Source organism: Schistocerca nitens, chromosome 1, assembly GCF_023898315.1.
Source record: "Schistocerca nitens isolate TAMUIC-IGC-003100 chromosome 1, iqSchNite1.1, whole genome shotgun sequence".
NCBI lineage: Eukaryota > Metazoa > Arthropoda > Insecta > Orthoptera > Acrididae > Schistocerca > Schistocerca nitens.
In genome coordinates, this window is record NC_064614.1 from 606,769,110 (window position 1) to 606,791,104 (window position 21,995).

The 21,995-nt window shown below is 37.7% G+C and overlaps 1 protein-coding gene across 8 annotated transcripts in view; it reads right to left on the reverse strand.

The window, feature by feature from the left end:
* Window positions 1–278: 278 nt before the first annotated feature.
* LOC126256782 (E3 ubiquitin-protein ligase TTC3-like) overlaps window positions 279–21,995 on the reverse strand; it is a 364,962-nt gene continuing 343,245 nt past the window's right edge. For 6 of the 8 annotated variants that reach the window (XM_049955514.1, XM_049955508.1, XM_049955509.1 and 3 more), the window contains 3 exons: window positions 18,160–18,287; window positions 11,701–11,867; window positions 279–586 (listed from right to left, as the gene is read on the reverse strand). In XM_049955514.1, coding sequence (XP_049811471.1) covers window positions 497–586; window positions 11,701–11,867; window positions 18,160–18,287 — 385 coding nt within the window. In that variant the 3' untranslated portion in view covers window positions 279–496. The remainder of the gene's footprint in view (window positions 587–11,700; window positions 11,868–18,159; window positions 18,288–21,995) is intronic. The other 2 variants (XM_049955515.1, XM_049955516.1) reach the window with 1 other exon arrangement.

Sequence of the window (21,995 nt, forward strand, 5' to 3'; positions counted from 1 at the left end):
TGAACTTGCTGCTTAATTTATATCTTCCATAAATATTCACTACACATTTCTGACTTCTTGCACCTTGAGCATGCTCTCTTTTCTCTTTTTTCCATTTTTCAGTTTGCATCTTATGAAGAAACACCGTGTTTCAAACTTTACCTTCATTTCACTTTTTTTTTCTTTTTTGCATCCAACATAACATACACACATTTAGGTATATTTAAAAACAATGTTTTAATAAAAATATCTTTATTTGACTAATAGTTTGTAACAAAAGTTTGTGAAAAAAATAGTTTCAGTTAACCTAATATTTTTTGGCAAGTATAAATATAGTGCAACTTTGATACTTTGCTAAAAAAAAAAAAAAAAAAAAAAAAAAAAAAAAACCCACAAATGCTTTCTGACTAAATATTCACTTCTCTTAGGAATTAACGAAGTTCAAAAAAAGAAAAAAATTAAAATATGAAAAAGCACCAAATTAAATCAGTCATTATTAAATGTTTATGGCCTGCTGTTAACTAAGAGGTGGAAATTCTTCCTGCACATTTGCGTGAACTTGGCAAAGTGGACAGATGCGGTTCTCTTTAAACCATCTGCGAATACACTGAAAATAAAATGACAAAGGTGAGTATTTGAGTACTCTTCTTATCAAACAATAAATGGATGAAAATTTAACTACCTTATGTAATTGGTATTGCAAAGTAAATCAATAAATAAATTCTTTTTATTTAACTATTACATTTTTATTATATAATGGTCCTTGCAACAGTTAGTTTAATAAAGAAACCTGAGAAATAAGCTAATAGTAACATTCTATAAGATTTATAAGTCAATAGTTTATTTAGATGTGATTATTTGCAAAATGTATGATAAGATCCTTACATGTGAATGTTTTAAAATATGAGTAACAAACAAAAAGTACAAATAACTGACATTATGGAAAACGGATGAATGCTTCAATTTTATTATAGGATAGCCTTTTTATAGCTTTGTTTCAAAGGAGCAGTTGACACAGATTTAGCTGAAAATCGGTCTAAAGCTTCCTCAAAACTTATGAATCCTGGACAAAGTGGTAATTCATAATTATTGCTCTGCTGTGTAATTTTGTTCATGGACTGCAAATGATCTACTGAGCTACATCCAATCCTGTAGCCAACTTGTCCTCGATTAAAATCCTGTTTTTCTTTTTCTTTTTTTGCATGTGGATGATGTAAATTTTAGTGAATATCCTGTTCATAATAGATGAAAGATTAATATATCTATAGTTTTTTTGCATTTTGTCTTCCTAACATCTCATCTGACATTAACTCAAGACTACCATTATTTTAATTATTAACTATCTTTGCATCTGCAACACTTTTTGGCATGTACAAAAAATACCTTTGTCAAATTTCCCCTTTTGTCTCCATCTGCTTGTCAATTTAATGTGGTATATTACCTTTTCCTCAATCAAATTATTATAAGCTACACTGCTGACTTCCTTATGTTCCTGACTAATATTTTTACATCACAACATAAAATGTTACAACCAATTCAGAAATGGACACAAGGTCTACATGTAAACTGTTTCTGTAGTTTGTGTTATAGTTGTTCATATCACAGTTTGCATAAATATCTTACTGAACACACATATCAACAGAGGTGGAATACCAAGGTAATCAGAATAAAAAATTTTGAAAAGATATCTGCACATTTGGTTCTTGTTGTTGTTGTGGTCTTCAGTCCTGAGACTGGTTTGATGCAGCTCTCCATGCTACTCTATCCTGTGCAAGCTTCTTCATCTCCCAGTACCTACTGCAACCTACATCCTTCTGAATCTGTTTAGTGTATTCATCTCTTGGTCTCCATCTATGATTTTTACCCTCCACGCTGCCCTCCAATACTAAATTGGTGATCCCTTGATGCCTCAGAACATGTCCTACCAACCGATCCTTTCTTCTTGTCAAGTTTTGCCACAAACTTCTCTTCTCCCCAATCCTATTCAATACTTCCTCATTAGTTATATGATCTACCCATCTAATCTTCAGCATTCTTCTGTAACACCACATTTCGAAAGCTTCTATTCTCTTCTTGTCAATGCACTACATCAACAATGCACTACATAAAAAGTGTTGTTTCAGATATTTCAAAAAAGGCACTGAACAGAATAAGTAGTCTGGAGAAGAAGAAGAAGAAATGAAAATTGCAATAATACAATTTCAGGGTGTATATGCGGACAAGCAAAAAAAAAAAATTCCTGGTTAAAAATACACTTTCTCCCGCATGAAAAGACACTTTTTCTGTGTTATTAAGTGACAATATATTTTCCCTCGGAAGTTTAAAACTTATCAATCCTTTGAATGGTTATGTTTTTATACACGGACGTAGAATATCCCGTCACTTTAGAAAACGAAACTCAGGGAAGAAGACTCCTTTTGGAAAGATTTTTGATGTGCAGCAACATGTACGCTGCATATTTTTGTATTACGAAAGTATAAATTCGAATTCCACCAAACACTGCATGTTACTTTCTGAACCATTGTAATCGAGATTGCGATCCGCTTTTGTAAGCCAGTCATAGCTCATGTCACGTGATCCCGCCAGCCGATGACAGTGGATATTCAGACCACAGGACACATGATGTAGTCAGCTAATAGCAACATCACTTATATAGTGCGGATACACAAATAGGAAAAGTTAATGTTTTAAATTAATATACATAGTGCTGCTACAGGAAAAGCAAAACTTTCACATGTAATGTTGATATTTTTTGCGCGTGTTATACTTTAAGACATATCACACAAATGTGCCAGTAAAATTTTTAGCTGATTCCAGTGACTTGTTCTCAAAGTTTTCCACAAATAAATTAGCTACCGCAGAGGAGAGAGAGCTTCCCGTAGCACTACATCAATTTGCTCATAATGACAACACGAATGTCTGATCTGGGCTCGAAATACTCCTAAACGGCTCGTCATCAAATGCTCTGTGATTTAAGAAATTCATTGTACATTCTCGCACATAGTTCAACTTGCGTAAAAGGAAATTTACTTTGAGAGTAACGCTTTTCAAACCACCATTCACAATATTTTCCCGCGACCTGTTAGAAATAGGTTTTTTTCAGTAGTCGTCAGAGAACACCAGATAACAGCCGCCACCGCGCTTTGGCAGCGAGCAGTTGAAATTAGCCAATAGTGTGGAACTAAACACTGTTTGAAACACGTTGACTGCCTCAGAGTAAAAGATTAATAAAAGCCAAATTTCTTTAGCAAACCGACAAAAATAACTTCATTGTTCTACAAGGCGATTAATGCATAGCTGTCAGAAAAGTGGAAATCCTTCCCCTCCTCCCAGCCCCCACCCCCCCTCGAGCGTTTGAGATACGTCAAAAATTTAAAAAATCGAATTTTCAAAAATATGTTCATTTTGTAGCGCACCTCATTCTGAAGAGTCTGATACATAAAACATATATGTTCGAGGAAATGTAAGACATGTTATTTGGTCTTGAGTGTGTCAGAGTGCAGTGCCACCTCTCTTCACACAGCATTCTTCTATCGAACGTCACTGTATTTCGCTCCGTGGGATTGAAACGTGTATATTTTGTACTGGATGTCATCAAAACATATTCAGGACAGTGGAAATTAAAATGTCCTGTGGTGCATCTCCTGCTCCCAGTCGCCAGGTTTGACATCCTGCCCCTCTTTTTTAAAATAAATAAATAAAACTCGCAACTAGTACTGGATGGGATTATTTGTAATCGGGAGAACAAGAACTCTTCAGAAAATTTGCACTCTTTATTGCCTGTTAGCTACTAACTTTCTATTCTGGATGACATAAAATTAAATATAGGATACATAAAACCAGTAAAGACAAGAGACAAGCAATATAGTACACATTTCTTCAATCCTTAGCTGCTAGCATTGTTTTCTCTCTAATCTTGCTACAGCTTTACATAGCGAGCTTTCCTTTCTGCGACAGAATCTATTACCTCATCAAAGTTCGTCAAACGTTTTGCTACATGAAAAATCGAAATATCGTTGTCTAATACTGCGTAAGCTGTTAATACAAATAGTACCCAAGACTGGTGTGGTTTCTCGATCTGATGACGTCTATTTTGTCACTGTCTGCTAAACAAAACAAAATAGGTCTTTCTAACACTGCCAAAATTGTAACACACACCAAATAAACGATACTGTTTTGGCACAAATGGTCATCTTTATAACATGTCAGAATATAATTCATGAAGACCAACCTATTAGGCCTACTAAAAGCAAAAAGCTTTACGTTAGAAAATAGTTTCACATTTCATTCATACGTTCCAGTTTCTCGAGCATGAGATCGAAAAGTAGTAGTACGAGATTTTAATATAAATTTGGAATCGTCATATACATCCCTAATTTGTTTCCTCTCTTTCCTCGTTTTAACAAACAATCTTGTCACGACTAATTCTGGAACTATTCCTGCCTTTGTCAAAACTTATTCGCCGGTTAACTTCATTAACCCTGCCACAGTCACCGGTTTAGTTATCCCTGATTATTCTCCGGTTAGACGTTGTTATGTTCCTACAAACCATTTTCCGTGCTACTTCCAGAATAGAACATAAGCGGCTGCTAGACGGGAACTGTACAACTGGCCCTTACTAGTGTAGCGATCTGGCCAAAAATTTTCTGACAAAATTTCATTTTCCTGGATACACCGAGAAGATATTACGTAATCTGTCTTACCTGTTATTCCTGTTTGTCGTTTATTTCCACTCTGGTAGTCTGAATTATGGATTTCCCTAGTAATTATAACAACGCTGATCATTTGCAAATCCAATCAACCACATAATCAGACAGCGATTGGCGTTCAGTCGTTCGGCTTTACTCCGCTCAGCTTGTATAGCCCGGTCCCCTTTTGCCTGCAGGAAAGTTTATTTCTAGATGCGACGAGGATTCCCCCGACAGAGACATCACGCATTCAAAAATCAACTTATGATTTTATTTTTTTTTTTTTACCATGGGACCAAACTGCTGAAGTCATCAGTCCCTAGGCTTACACACTACTTAATCTAACTTACGCTAAGGAGAACACATACAGCCATGCCCGATGGAGGATTCGAACCTCCGACGGGGGGAGCCGGGCGAGCCGTGACAAGTCGCCTAGACCGCAGACTACCCTGCGCGGCTTATGATTCATTCAGAAATCAACTTACAGAGTGTGTTCAAAAACCAACAGAGATGCGCATCAAAATCATACGAGTAATCGATAGGCCAACGTGCGCTGGATGCTAGGCACTTCGTGAAACTACATTTTTACTCCTGAAGAATATGGATTTGACGCACCCCCCCCTCCTCCTCCCCCCCCCCTCTCTCTCTCATAGAGTGCGTGAATCTGGCGGCTTGGGTGCGGCAGTAAAATTTTTCCCTGTTGCATCTAGCTGCTTGCTGTGAGTGCTTACACAGCAGCAGCCATATTTCTGTAGCCAGAAACAGGAGAAGGTACTACTAATACGCCACACAACTGCGCATGCGCATGAGCCCGCTCGTAACTGCTAAAATGAATCTAATGTAAACAGTTGTGACGTCACGCTCATTGGGGGCAATTTGTTGTTATGAAGCATTGCATGGTCTTCCTAAAGCCTTTGACACATTTTGCTGTTGGCAAACGCTTGTATGAGCACTGTGTTTTGTTGTTGTACATGGCAAATTTCGTTTGTAATTTATGTTTTATTTTCGATTTCTTCCCTCGTTCACGTTTTATTGTTGCAGTATTATTCTGCAGTAGTGGGATACAGTAATATCCTTTGTTAGAGTATTGTTTCTTACCAGTCAAAATTACAAGAAGTTAAACAACGAAACAACTAAAACAATGAAAAATTCCCGGAATTCTAAAAAATTCCCGAGTTTTTCTCGGTTTTCTCCCGGATGAAAAAATTCCCAGGTTTTTCCCGGATCTCCCGGGTCGTATACACCCTGAATTTAATCATTAAGAAAGCTGAACTCCTCTTCCCAACAATCTGGTCCTTTTTCTTAAATCTGAGGTCATATTCTTGGATGTTAACCTGCATATGAACCTCAAGTCACATAAAATCAACCAAAAATATCTCCACTCTAACAGATACTGCTCCTTTCACCTCAAGCACTTATACTCTTATGTTCTATACATCTCTGGTATGCATATCTGGTCCCATACTCAACACCTACACCAATGACCTTTCCCAAGAGCATCATCTAGAAATTTCCTGGTGGTAGCAACGTCCCCCCCCCCCCCCCCTCCCCAGCTCCATCTTCTGAAAGGGTTGGAGTGATCTTCTGCATTCTCTAGTAGCACTGAGGCCTGCAGCCTGCAAATGCCTCAATAGAGAGCACTACTCACTCTCTGATATCCTCCTGACACCACCCATTTTCCCTTCCCATTCCTCTCCTAATCTTTGCACCATCCTTGTTGAAATTTATGATATTCCCAGACCACTAACCCTATCCCAAGGTTTCTAAAACTGTAATCTTTCTCACTGAAAAATCTCTCCCACAGAGTCAACATGTCAGTCTAACTTCATACATGTACGCACTGTCAGTGGCTATGTAAATGATTTCAGTTACAATCCACTGTTGATAGAAATGCCTCCAGAGAGTAGGGCTTTTGTTCGTGTTCAGTGTTGATACTGGGTCTGTTAGGGATAAAGGGGATGTGAACAGTGTCACACAACAAGTGACCATTGTGAAGAACACAGAGGTGCGACATATTAACTTGAGACATTGTTATCAGCACCTAACAGAGTTTGAAAGTAGCCTTATTATGGGCCACAATTTGGTTGACTGGTGAAATTGTGCAATATTCACATTTGAGAGGCTTTTACATGTGACAGTGACCCAACACTGGACTGCATGGGAACATGAGGGTAGGCATAGTCTTTGTCAAAGTTCTGGTCAACTGTGTTTGACCACCACAAGTGAGGATTGCCGCATTGTACACCAAGCACACTGGAACCCCTTCCGCCGGCCGGTGAGGCCGTGTGGTTCTAGGCGCTTCAGTCTGGAACCGTGTGACCGCTCCGGTCGCAGGTTCGAATCCTGCCTCGGGCATGGATGTGGGTGATGTCCTTAGGTTAGTTAGGTTTAACTAGTTCTAAGTTCTAGGGGACTGATGACCTCAGTAGTTAAGTCCCGTAGTGCTCAGAGCCATTTGAACCATTTTGAACCCCTTCAAAGTGAAGACTGCCACCAGAGAACATGGTGATGGACTCCCTACAACTGTATCATGCCAAACTATTGGTTGGAGACTAATAACATCCAGACCAGGGTATTATCATCTCATGCATAGGCTGTCGTTAACACTAGAACACAACTCGCTGTGTATGGAATGGCATCATGCCTGGGAAGCAAGGACTTCCGATAAATGGTACTGCACTGTTTTCAGTGACGAATCGCAGTTCTACATGACCCAAGATAACCACTGTTGGCGAGTATTGTGGCAACCTGAGGACAGGTCCCATTCTTCCAATGTTTTGTCCAGGCATAGCAGTGTTACTCATGGTGTCATAGTGTTGGGAGCAATAGCATATGATTTCTGGTCTCGGCTGGTACTGGCTGAGGGAAATTTGAGGGCAAAATGGTATGTCCTGCATCCTCACGTGACAGAATCATTGTGGCATTTTTCAACAGGACATTGCTTGTCCACACAATGCACATGTGCCCATGAATTGCCTGCATTATGTTGATTTACTCCTGTGGCCAGCAAGATCACCATTTCTGTCTTTGATAGATCATGTGCTGGGCTAGCTCGGACCTCAACTCTGACCCAGTGCTAGTATTCTGGATAACAAGAGTCTATTACAACAGTTGTGGACTAAATTCCTCATGAGGGAATAAAACCATTTATTAAACCCTTTCTAACTGCATTAGTGCATGCATTCAGGCTAGAGGGGTGCAATACCATACTGGTAAGTGAGCTCATGCTGCCAAGTTCTTTATAAATTTGATCCAAATTTGTAAGGACGGAAAGAACATCACGTACCCTCACAACTAATGAGGCGTCATTTTGTTTCCTCCCCCCTTGTGGGTGCTACACATTTTTGTCTGCCAGTGTATTACCACACTCCAGCATTATCATTAATGACAAGGAAACATGTTAAACTAACAACGTTGCTTGTCAGCTGAAATACGAGACTCCCTATATAAGGATGACCACTACCACTGGGAGAATACATGAATGAACACAAATGAACTGTTGACAAAGGGAATGCCCAGTACCCATTTGCCACACATCCTCTACAGCATGAAACCTGAATGTCTGCTGTAGTGCAGTGGTCCACTTGTATTTACCTGCCCAGCACCAGTTTTCTTACACTCCAGAGATGAAAATTTTCTCTCTATACCATCACTCTCTTTAACTTAACCTTTGTTAGGTACAACTAACTCTCTCATACTTCCCTGCCACATGGTTATTATTAAAATCTAATTCTTTTTGTTTGTTCTTCTTCCTTATAAGTAACACTCCTTTCTGTCTTATAAGCTTTTTTTGGTCTCTCCAACATTGACTAGAGTAAATATAATCAACCACCCTATTGTTGAGATGCGGAGTGATACAGCAACTGCCTTTAAGTTTTTACAAAAGTAGTGACTAAAGGCCTTATTTTTTTTGTAGAGGTTGAGTGTGTTTGAAACAATTCTGAAAAGTTTTTCCATTCTGATTGTGGTACCTCAAAAATATGCTTTTCGAAGGACTTAATGGGTTCTGAATGTGATGAATATCGCTGTCACTACCCTTTTTGTGTGGCATAAGGAAAGAAAAAGAACTCATTGGGCTATAAGTCAGATTAATACAGGCAATGGAACATAATTTGATGTTCTTTTTACTTAAATAAACAATTGTTCTATGTGCTGTGTGATATCTCGCATTGTCATGATGAACTATTAAAAGCAACTGATTATAAATAGTTGAACAAAGCCATTCAAGGCATTTTTATTGGATTAGGCCTTTATGAAAACCACCTAAGGAAAAACCTTCACGTGGAATTACAGCTTTTTTACAAAACACTTTTTCTTTAAATACTCAGTGTAAAGAACTACTATACCAATTTCTGAGCCACCATTCTTTTAACAATAACAAATGACAAATTTTAAAACACTTGTAATGCCATATCTCGACAGCACCCTTTAGTAGTTGTTTGTAATAAGTTACACAACAAACATAGTAGTCAGTACAGAAACATGATTTGATTTGGTTAGGAGGGGGCCAAAGATATGGTGGCTGTAAGTTCCAAATTTTTTCCTTTCTTCCTCCTCATACAATTAGTGTCCTCTTAGCCTGGGTTTTGAATGACATGCATTCTTGCCTAACTTCTCCTATCCAATTCTTTTTTAGTCTCTTAAGAAGGAAACTGTGATTTTGAAGTCTCTGGGAAACAAGGCCCAACTGCCTTAGCACCCAGAGACAACAGCGGCCATGTGTGTGTGTGTGTGTGTGTGTTCTCCATTTGATGAATGACTTACTCTGATAGCTAACAATGTAGGAAAAGACAGATTGCTACTTACCATATAGAAGACACGTTTAGTTGCAGACAGTCAATATTCAAAGACACTTACATAAAGCTATTGGCCATAGCCTTCATCAGTAAAACACACCACACACACACCATTCATACATACCTCATGCACATATGACCACCGACTCCAGCATCTCAGATCCTACACTGTTGATATTGCTACCTGGAGTTTCCAATGTTCGATTTCACTCTGACACCTGATAATATCAAGCATCTCTTTTTTATTGTGCCCGTCTTCGCTCAACGCCTCTTCTATGTGGTGAGTAGCAATCTTTCCCATTTAAAGTTGTCATTCTTTTAGACAATGTCTTATAGCTATGTTTTTAAGTGTTCAATAGAGTCATCTTTGGTCTTCCATAGGTTATTCTTCCAACAGATAATGTCAAATCTACTATGAGTTCTATAAACATTATTGTAACCCTGTTGCTTCTTTGTAGTTGTTAACTGCATTATTTAATCTGTATATATCCATTGTAGTATGTATGCCTTTTCCATTTTGGGTTAGGAAGCATTTTAAATTATGTGTCTCACAGTTACTGCCAGATATGAAGTAACACAGTTGGTCAGATTCTCAGAAGAAATCAACTTCTTGCTGAAAATCTTTTGTAGCTTGCGAACAGAAGTTTTTATGCAAACCAACTGTCATGTTTAGGTCAATAAATATCTTCACAAGGATTTGAAGTCAGTTACTTTCAATAACTTGCCAGCAGCCATGAAAAGTTTTAGTAATGAAGTTCAATTTAAGAAGAGCCTGAAGGATTTATTGATGGGCAGCTCTTTTTATTCCACTGGTGTATCTCTTAGCAGCACCAACTAATGTGTATATGTTACTAATAAAACCAAACAATGTGAATATTACACACATCTGACTTCTGTACAAATTCACTGCAGTAATGTGATCATTGTAAATTAATGTTGTACAATGATTTTGTTATCTGATGATGCGTGGCTACAATAGCCTGAGAATTACCACATGCACCTCAGTGTATTGGACATTTATATAATTTGTGACGAGTTTGCTATTGCCTTTTAAATGAAAACATGTTCAGTACTTTTTGAGTTACTCCATGTCTATGAGGATCATTTCACTTGAGATCTAAGAAAGGTACATTAGCATATGTTTTTGTTTGAAAATATTTATTGTGTATTCTTGTTTGCTGGAATGTTCTACACCGTGGAAGATCTCCTCACTGTGGATCTGTTGTAATGAAAAGTAAATCTGATATAATCTTTAAAGTAACTCACTCTGATAGTTACAGGGGAAAAGGGGTGGGGGCAGAGAGAGAGAGAGAGAGAGAGAGAGAGAGAGAGAGAGAGAGAGAGAGAGAGAGTGTGAGAGAGTGAGTGTGTGTGGAGGGCACAACAGTTTAACATACAGTAGCCTCTGAACCACGTGACATATTTGGCATTCTTTACATTTAACAGCTCATTGCCAGAGTGAAAGAAAGGATGTGTGACAGATAAACATTCCAGGACCAACTGAAGATTGAACTCCAAAACTCTGTGTATGTTCTCTGTCATTCACACAACCACCAAGTCATAAGCTCATGTAAATAAGACATATACATGTAAAAATCCATGTTTATACGTACAGAACGATTTGCATCAACTCCACAGCATGTGATGGATACAAAACACAATAATATAACTTTACTCTTGAACAATCAACTTGTGAAATGAAACAAACCCTGTGCTAAATAAACTGAGAACTAATTTTGAAAATGAAATAAAAAATGCATACACATGCTACATGTTAGCAGTGAAATTGAACTTAAAATTATTAATAATTTTAGTTTTTCTTTGCTTCTCTTCTTCCCCTACAAACTTGTACCTTACATTCTGTCAATAGTGCAACTGTTTCAAATTTTAACATGTTATCTTGCATCTATTAAGTGCATGCAGCTCATTATTAATACTCTGGAATATGATGTCAGCTGGTACACCACATAATTACTTCCCTACAGATACGGTTTCATGTGATCTGGGGAGGGTGACTATTTCTATCTATTGTACCTAGATATCCAACCTTCCCTTTTTTACATTACCATCTGCCTGTTTCTACTGATAGCTGTGGATTTGACATACATTCATTTGATTTCTTCAAATCTGCTCCAGTTTTTATTTCTATTTGACAGTTGGCAAATACATGTTTATCATCTGCATAACTCAGTTTTATTTTCTTATAATAATATGATAACAAGCAATTAATGACATACCTTCTTATGAAAGTCATGATTGCATGACAATGTTTCCAAACCATCAGAAAGAGGATCCATGCAGATGACACAGTCATCTACTTCATTTTCTTGTGGTTTTGACCATGCCACAGACTCTTTCACATCACCCCATGCTGAACCACCAAATTTCTCCATGCCCATAGGTCCTGTGTAAAATGTGTTCACAGCAGTTTTTTAAGTAAAGGTACTTGAGAACAAAAAAATTTCAGAAACTTCTTTTAGGAGTGCACTTTCACAATTACGTAATAATATCCCACATCCTTCAAGAGTTGGAATAAAATCTGCAGACAGCATGGCTCCTAACACCTATAGAGACTTAAAAGCTGCTGATTGAGTCACTTTTAATTTCTCTAGCTACTGTGTGTGCTCCAATGGTAAATATACAGATACTAGTGTGAAACTATTTAAAAATATAAAAACATGAAAATACAAAATTTGGTCATGTGTGACAATCTGAATATTATAGTATGTTAAGAGATAAATACCGTTAAAAATTCTCAAATAGAAACACTGATAAAATATAATCTAGCTAAAATAGCAACTATTCTTTTCCATTCTGACTAATTCAGTCATAGCTAACTATATTAAATTAAAATATTTGCATGAATTAACATGTTAAGCACACTGTCAATCCCATGGGACCAACAGTAGACTCTTCATTTGAGTGCTGTTGTTCCCCTGGGCATGACAGATACTTTTAGTTTGGACACAGACAGTGTATGGGGACTGTCAGTGCACTTTTTGTCTGGCGGACATTATTGCATGGGAATGGAGTATCAAGATTAAAAAACAAATGTTGTAATTTTAATGAAGCTTATTAAAATAATCAGTACGAAGATGGGCCCAACATTTGCACATATCACAAAAGGTAACTGCCTGTTTGATTAATCTTCAAGCTGCAATGTATCTGAATGTTTTTGTGTTTGTCTTGTAACATTCAGAACAATATGTACACATCTCATGCACCTTTCTTTCTTTTGATTTTTCTTGTACTGACACTGTTTGGAGTTTCTTCATATGAATGCCGTGTGAGTGCATCTGTCAACTGTTTCCAAAATATTGTGATTGACATTTTCCATCCCGTCACATCTTGAAATACAACACATTCATATAAGTGAAGGAAAAAAAAAAAAAAAAAAAAAAAAAAAAAAAAAAAAGAAGAAGAAGAAGAAGAAGAAGATGATGATCAAATACTAAGTTTCTATACTACTACATGCACTCATCTGATTGGATAGGTCAACAGCCTTTTTTCCCTTTTTACATTCAGCAACAATTTTTGGTTTTTGATAAACCCCTCTTTTGGTCGTCAGATTTTCCATTTCAGGCCTGTAATTTCTTCACTATTCTCTTTTGCAATCACTTTCCCAGATTTCAATTTGGTCGATACAATCTCTTTGTGATTTTCTTGAAGGGTTATTGACCACACACAGATTCTTTGTTATAAGTTTGCTTGCCGAATCTACACTGGTGTACCAATTATTGGTATTTAATATATGGCCTTACTGAATACATTTTGACACAAGTTCATCACAAAATTTGTTGTTGTGGTATTTTATTTAACAAGTACTTCACAAGCAAAAATTTGAAAACTATGATGAAAGTATCCACTACTGCAGCACAATTTCAATATTTTGATACCATGCATGTGTGTCTTTTGTTTCAAATGTCACCTGAATGTAATTAAGAGACTCGTCACACACAGTGTTTCGGCAGGCTCATAATATTTTTCTAAAATTTTATTTCAGTTTGTCAATGATGAATTAACTTTCGAGAGACGATCTAAGACATCCACTTTTGTATTGTCTGCCAAATGGAGCATTCTCAAAAGAACTTCCAAATGATATTCATTCATTACCTTTTGTGGGAGTGTTTACTGAAACAGTGTATCTTGAGACCAATATCAATATATGGATGGACATTTTACCAGTTAAATCCACAAAATCATCGAAACAACTGCTTTATTTCATCCTCAATTGTTACTAATCACTGATTTAAATGCTCAGAAACCATCATTGTTTGTATAGCATACATATTTGTGCACTGATGTGTTCATATATTTCATCTTCTACAAAAAAGTCCATAAAAATCTTCAACTTTGTTAAGCTTTTGCACATTTTCACTCACTCACTTTGGCAACACAGGAACTTGTGAAATGCACAATTTTAGCTGGTTGCCTTGAGGATCAAACCATGTACTTCGATCTCTTTTTGAACACACACACACACACACATTCTCCCTTTCAGATGATGGTAATTTCATTACAAAGCAATGTTTATACTCCAACTCAACAACCCTCAAGTGATGTACTTACACTTTGTTTACTAACCAGATCGGTGGTAGTTGCTGAGCGAATTTTTTCCATGGTAAGGCCTGTGTGCTAGGTGGCAAGTATTGTGTGGCCGTTGGATGGGTTGCTGGCCACCTATCCAATGGCCACACAATAGTTGCCTTCTAGCACACAGGTGTTACCGTGTGCACCATTATGTACCTGTTTATACTCTTTAAATAAACTCATGACAAGGGGCTGCAGGCTTGCGAGTCTACTGCCTCAACAGGCTGTCCTGTAAAATTGGCTCTGTGCTCAAAATGTTAAAATATACCTAGCAACTTACGTATGACACTTGACACGAAATAATATTCTAAAATTGTTAAAATATGTGAACCAGGGCAGTGAATTCTCTCACTGAATGAGGATAGTGCTATAGTCATGGACATTCACAAATCACTTAGTCTTAACCTAGTGACTGGAATATAGTGCACTGTGAATGGGTAGTGCATTTTAATGTAGTCTATTGTTCCTCTTCTTTGGTCACATGTCATGAGACAACCTTCAAAAAGATAATAAAAATTTGTGTGTGTTTGAGGGAATTCTGAAGTAAAAGGGCTTTGTCCAAAAGCATATTTAGTATAGTCCTTGATAGTGTTTGTCTGGTCAAATGTCAAAGCCATGCTGAAAGTTTTCTTTGAAGGATTAATTCATAATGAATTTGTGCCACAGGGGTGCTCAAACACCTGCTTTCTTTAGTAAGTTTGTTAGATATCCTCATGTACATATTCATTATTCCTCCCTTGACTATGGGAAATGATTCCACATAAAAGTGAGGACAGTGATATAGTGCACACCCAATATCACTAAGTCCATCAATGTGCATATACCAAATCCACTTCCACTGCCCACTGATGGTTCACCAAGTACAGCTCTATTGGTGAGTGAAAAGAAAAGCAGGACAATGATTTTGGAACAGGCATGCCTGATTGATGAATCACGCCAATTTGTCACCCACTGGTCAGTGGGAGCTCACCATTCTCAGCTGACTATGTATATGGTTTTCAAAACACATGTAGCCATCATAAACCCTCTCATGTAATGCAACATCTAAGAATCTGAGTTATGTAGACTTCATCGAACCCTACACTATGCAGCGAAAATAGAGCCAGAATCACCCAAAAGTTCTGAAGAACTGAAAAACATATTCTCAGCCATTCACCATGATCTATGGTGCAGCACTTCGTATTACTGTGGATTGAGTGAATTATTCATAAAATACGTTAAGTGCGTCAACCATAACACAAAGTTTGTCTTAAAATCTTCCCTCCAGGAATTCTTATTTGAGTTCCCAAAGCATTTCTGTGGTGCTTGTGGGTTGTTCAAACCTACTGCTATCAAATACAGGAGCCTGCCTATGAATTGCTTTAATGTCTTCCTTTACTCTCACCAGGCATAGATCCAAAACACTCTAGCTGTACTCAAGAATAGGTCACACTGGCATCCCATACATGGTCTCCTTTACAAATGTACCATACTTTCCTAAAATTCTCCCATTGTACCAAAGTCAACCATTTAACTTCTATACCACAATCCTCACATGCCTATCACAGATTGCTGCCCATTCTTCCTATCATATGTATTGAAAATGGCGGTCCTATCCCAATTCCCTGGGGCACTTTGACGACCCCCTTGTCTCTGATGAGCACCTGCCATTGAGAGCAACATACTGGGTTCTCTTACTTCAGAAGTCTTTGAGTCACTCCCGTATCTGGGAACTTATTCTGTATGGCTCTTACCTTCATTAACAGTCTGCAATGGGGTACCATGTTACATGCTTTTCAGAAATCCAGAAATATGGAATTGCCTGTTGTCCTTCATTCTTAGTTTGCCATATATCATGTGAGAAAATGGCAAGCTGAGTTTCACACGAGAGATGCTTTTTCAAGAACCATATTGATTCGTGGACACGTGCTTCTTGGTTTCAAGGAAATTTATTATACTCGAATGAAGAATATAGTTTACAATTCTGCAGCAAACCGAAGTTAAGGATATTAGCCTGTGATTCTGCAGATCCCTTCTTATATAAAGAAGTCACCTGCACTCTTTGCCAGTTGCTTGGGACTTTATGCTGGGTGAAAATTTGCAATAAACACAAGCTAAGGGGCCAATGCCTTAGCGTGCTCTTTGTAAAACCAAACTGGGATTCCATTCGCTCATGATATGTCTGATGTGCTCTCAGATAGGTAAGTGGCTCAAAGACTTCGTAAGTAAAACAATATGTTGACTTTGACAGCGAGGGTTCAGAAATGACAGTATCATCAGGAGTGCCCAAGGATTGTGTGAGTAGCAATCTGGAAGCTTTTGCCGATGCTGCTGCAAATATGTAGGCATAACACAACAAAGCAATATGGAATGGAATGAGCGTGTAACGTTGGTAGTAGGGTAGCCAAAGGATTGGATCTGGTTTATTGGGATGATTCTAGGAAAATGCAGCTCCTCTATACCTGAGATCTAGTGCAACCCATACTTGAGTACTGCAAGAGTATTTGCAAGCCCCACCACCAGGTCAGATTAAAGGAACACTTTGATGCAATTCAGAGGTGTTCCGCTAGTTTTGTTTCCAGCAGACTTGATCAACATGCGAGTATTATGGAGATGCTTCATGAAAATTCAGAGTCTTTGGAATAAGGACAACGTTCTTATTGTGAATGACTATTGAGAAATACAGGGTGATTCAAAAATAATACCACAACTTTAGGAATTTAAAACTCTGCAACGACAAAAGGCAGAGCTAAGCACTATCTGTCGGCGAATTAAGGGAGCTATAAAGTTTCATTTAGTTGTACATTTGTTCGCTTGAGGCGCTGCTGACTAGGCATCAGCGTCAGTTGATGCTAAAATGGCGACCGCTCAACAGAAAGCTTTTTGTGTTATTGAGTACGGCAGAAGTGAATCGACGACAGTTGTTCAGCGTGCATTTCGAACGAAGTATGGTGTTAAACCTCCTGATAGGTGGTGTATAAAACGTTGGTATAAACAGTTAACAGAGAATGGGTGTTTGTGCAAAGGGAAAAGTTCTGGACGGCCGAGAACGAGTGATGAAAATGTAGCATGCATCCAGCAAGCATTTGTTCGCAGCCCAGGAAAATCGACTCGCAGAGCTAGCAGAGAGCTGCAAATTCCACAATCAACTGCAGGATGGAGCGCCACCACATTGGCACTTATCTGTCTGTAACTACCTGAACGTCAACTACCCGAGGCGATGGATCGGCCGCCGGGCAGCCCGTGACAGAGCACTTCATCACTGGCCTCCAAGAAGCCCTGATCTTACCCCCTGCGATTTTTTCTTATGGGGGTATGTTAAGGATATGGTGTTTTGGCCACCTCTCCCAGCCACCATTGATGATTTGAAACGAGAAATAACAGCAGCTATCCAAACTGTTACGCCTGATATGCTACGGAGAGTGTGGAACGAGTTGGAGTATCGGGTTGATATTGCTCGTGTGTCTGGAGGGGGCCATATTGAACATCTCTGAACTTGTTTTTGAGTGAAAAAAAACCTTTTTAAATACTCTTTGTAATGATGTATAACAGAAGTTTATATTATGTTTCTTTCATTAAATACACATTTTTAAAGTTGTGGTATTCTTTTTGAATCACCCTGTATTTTCTTTTTGGCCAGACCACCAGCACAGAATACATCATCGTGTCACACTACAGAGAAAATTTAGAGAGCTAGCATTTGCGGCCAACTGCAGAATGTTTCTACTGCCAATACTGTACATTTCGCATAAAGACCAAAAAGATGCGTTAGAAACATTAAGGCTTGTATGGAAGCATATTCAGCTCTTTTTCCCTCAGTCTGTTTGCAAGTGGAACAGAAAATGGAATCATCAGTAATGACGCAAGTTTCCCTCCACCACACACCATATGGTGGCTCACGGACTATGTATGTAGATGGAGATCTAATTCCATCCTGGTGCAAAACCCATGGCACAAGATCTTGGGTCTTTTCCATGTACAATCATGGTACCAAACATTATGAAATACATGAATGTTATAACTTTTGTATCTGCAATTAGTGTGTGTCTTTCTAGTAGGAACAGTTATAACTAATGCATTAATTTTTTTTTATTTTTTACGGTAAATATATAAAGAATTTCATTTACCTGTTTCACGTTTTTTGGATGATTTGTCTAATTCCTTCTCAAGCAGGGTGCATATATCAGACACACGCATTCCAGATAAGTGACCTTTTTCTTTGCGGATTCGAGATAATACATCTTCAACTTCTTCTCTGTTAGAAGAAAATACACAAATATCAACGTATGATAACTAATAAACACTCTTGAGATTAATAATTTAAACCATACTAAAAATCAGTAATTATCTGTCTAAACATCCAATTAAAGCAATTACAAATAGCACTGACAAATTGACTCATTGCTTGACAAAAGCATTATAATCATTTCTGAAGTTTGTAATTGATGGACAGCACACAAAATTGACGACGACTGCTCAATCAGGTTACAGAATTGTTAATCATCTTCAAGAATGAGAATATTTTAAAACACATATGTAAAAGGGGTGGACAAAAATATGGAAACACCACAGTAAAACAAATTATGTTGCCTAATATGGTGCAGGAAAAACACTGGCATTCAAAACAGTTTTCAGTCATTTTGTAATGGATAAATACAGGTACCGTATGGTTTTGCAAGGGAATCTTATTCAATTCTTCATGGAAAATAGTGGGAAGTTCAAGTAACAATGATGGAGGTGGATAGTGATCATGAACCTCTCTCTCCAAAGCAGATCACAAAATCTCAATAATACTGAGATCTGGTGACTGTGGTGGCCAGGGGAGATACTTGGAATACCATGATATGGCTGCCAAAATCATCACAGAATCCCCACTATGATTCACTCTTGGGAAATGAAGTCAGCCAGAAGTTAGAAACAGTATAAAACAAAAGTCATCCAACCAAATGACATTCTTCCATTGTTCAATAGTCCCCGTTTTACGGCTTTGGCACCATGTTTTCCTGTTATGGGCTTTAGCATGACTGACAAGTTGTTCTGGAATCACAGCGCGCCCTGCAGTTCCTGCTTATGAAGCTCCCTTTGGGTTGTTTTAGGGCTGCAGGATTTGTGAACAATCAGTTTTGCAGTGACGTTAGCAGCTTTTGTCCTCTTATTTTTTGTCACAATCCTCTTCAATGACCTTCTGTCACAGTCACTGGACTCACACTTTCATCTGCATTGTGACTTAGTGGATGACATTTTTCCACTTTCCCTGTACATGGTATAAATCTTCGATAAGATGCCTCTTGAAAGACCAAACACTGTTGCTGACTTGGTTATGGATGCACCCACTATACGAGTATCAACAATGTGCCCAAATTTGAGTGGTTTGGGGTCAGTGGAATGCATGCTACAGAGTGTCTGGCTTGGAGCTGTTCTTGAAGTAATTGATTTGTAACAGTCTGTTGTGACACTGTGGTGCCAAGTGCTGCTCAAATTACTTCTGTAGATGCAGTATGATGTGCCACAGCCATATGCAAAACATGATGGTTTTCCTTCTCGGTAGTACTATGTGGCCGACCAGAACCCGATAATCTTACGACTGAACATTCTCGTGACCACTGCCCCCATCAATCATGTACAGTGGTTTCATTTGCCAAGTCTCTCTGCAATGTCACGGGTTCAAACTCAGTGATGTGTTGATAATGGTGTCTTTGTCACCTTAAAGGCATTCTTGACTAGCAACAACTCACCATGTCCGATCTCAATAACAACTAACGCTTACGACCATTATATCCCCACAGTGGCGCTACTAGTGCCACTCTCGTGCAACTGGTGCAAAATCTGAACAGACATCATCTTTCGGATTTAGAAACATGCCTATCAACTTTCATTTATGTTGCACAACTCCTTCTTGGTGTTGCAATTTTTTTTCTCACTCAGTGTATATTTCATTAGGTTTTCTTTTGTTGTACACACCTAATGCAAAGATATGGGAGTAAATCTTATTATAGGAATTAACACACTGTAGCTTTACCAGATATTTCCAGTATACGATGAAGTGAGATCTTTTTCACTAACCCAAATTGTAATTTTAGTACAAACGTGATACATACTGTGTGATTATTAAAACAAACCATCCAAATTCTTACCATACTTATAGTAAGACAACCAAAATGTTTTGCCTGGAAACACTGCATGTCTCTTAACAAGATGTGTATAATTAAGTAATTATCATTTATTTTATAGACCACTGATGATGTCCTCTATGAACAGACAAAAAGTGTTTGGTCACATACAAAATAAACACTCAGTTGCAAGAGACAGGTAATATTCGCTAGTTAGTTTCATGCTCTATAGATCATTTGTAAGATTACTTGTAACGATGTGGAATGAGTCATTTTAGATTTACAAACACATTCATTTACAAATATGGCTACATGCTTATCATTTACAAAGTGTTTCTTTTTTATGTATATGTGAGTTAGTTACTCTATAGAATTTCTCCAAGGAACAGAAAGAGTTGTCAAGTAAAAATTCTTTCAGTTTTTTTCAAACTTAACTTTTCTGTCAGTCAGAAATTTTCTATCACTCGTAAATGATCAGAAATTTTGGTTGCAGTATGGAGCACACCTTTTTGTTCTACAGATGATCTTAATGCGGAGTAATGAATGTCACTTATTCTTCTTCTTCTTCTTCTTCTTCTGATATTGTAATTCTGTACAGCATTTTGAACTGCTCTAGATTATTTACGACAAACTTCACGAGGGAATAAATGTATTGTGTAGTAGTAGTAGTAGTAGTAGTAGTCGTAGTAGTAGTCAAAATGTATAATTCCTTAAACTAATGTCAGATAATTATGGATGAGCACCACATAATAATTATTACAACACGTTTCTGAATGGTGAAGACTTTTCACCATACAGATGAGTTACACCAGAACTTCATTCCATATGACATTATTGAATGAAAATATGAAAAAATATGCCTACTTACTGATATCTCTCCCCAAAAGTGAAAATTTTCAAAGTGAAAATGTGGCTGAACGAAGTTGTACTGGGAGTTGCAAAATGTGTTGCTTCCAGTTCATATTCTCATCAATATGGACACCTTAAAATTTTTGAAGTTTCCACTCTAGTTGTTATTTCCTCCTTACCATGGGTTATGCTTATCACTGTTGTAGTACCGCTAGACGTGCAGAACTGAATATGTTGTGTCTTTTCAAAATTCAAAGTGAGACCATTAGTAGCAAACAACTCAATATACTTGTAAGAGCATTATTGAACATTTCTTCCATTGCCATATGTGTGTTTGGATTAATTATGATACCAGCGCCAGCCACAAAAAGAACTAATTCTGCTTATTGTATATTAGACGGAAGATCGTTTACATACATGAGAAACAATAGTGGACATAAGATACAGCCTTATGGAACCCCATAAGTTATTTCTCCATAGTAAGAACAATCTTCCCTGCTTACACGACTTGAATTATTAAATGAAACTTTCTGCTTTCTTTTATTTACATATGATATTATCCATTGACTAGCTATACCACCAATTTCACAAAACCTTTGTTTATTCAGGAGAATATTGTGATTCACACAGTCAAACGCCTCAGATAGGTCCCAGAAAATACCAACTGGCGCTGTTTTGTTATCAGTGCTTTTGAAATTTGGTGGGTGAATGTATAAACGGCATTCTCAGTTGAGGATCTCTTCTGAAATCCAAACTATGATTTCCTGAGGATATTACTGTTGAGCAGATGGGGCATTGTACTAGGATACATGACCTTCTCAAAAATCAGTACTGAAATGGATCTATAACTGACATATCTCCTATCACCCTACTAGCAGACAGGTTTAACAATGGTGTATCTCAATCTCACTGAAAAATGCCCCCATGTTACTGATGCTTTAAATATTTGAGTAAAAGACAGCACTACTCATATGGGAACAAGTCTTTAGTAAATCATCAGTTAC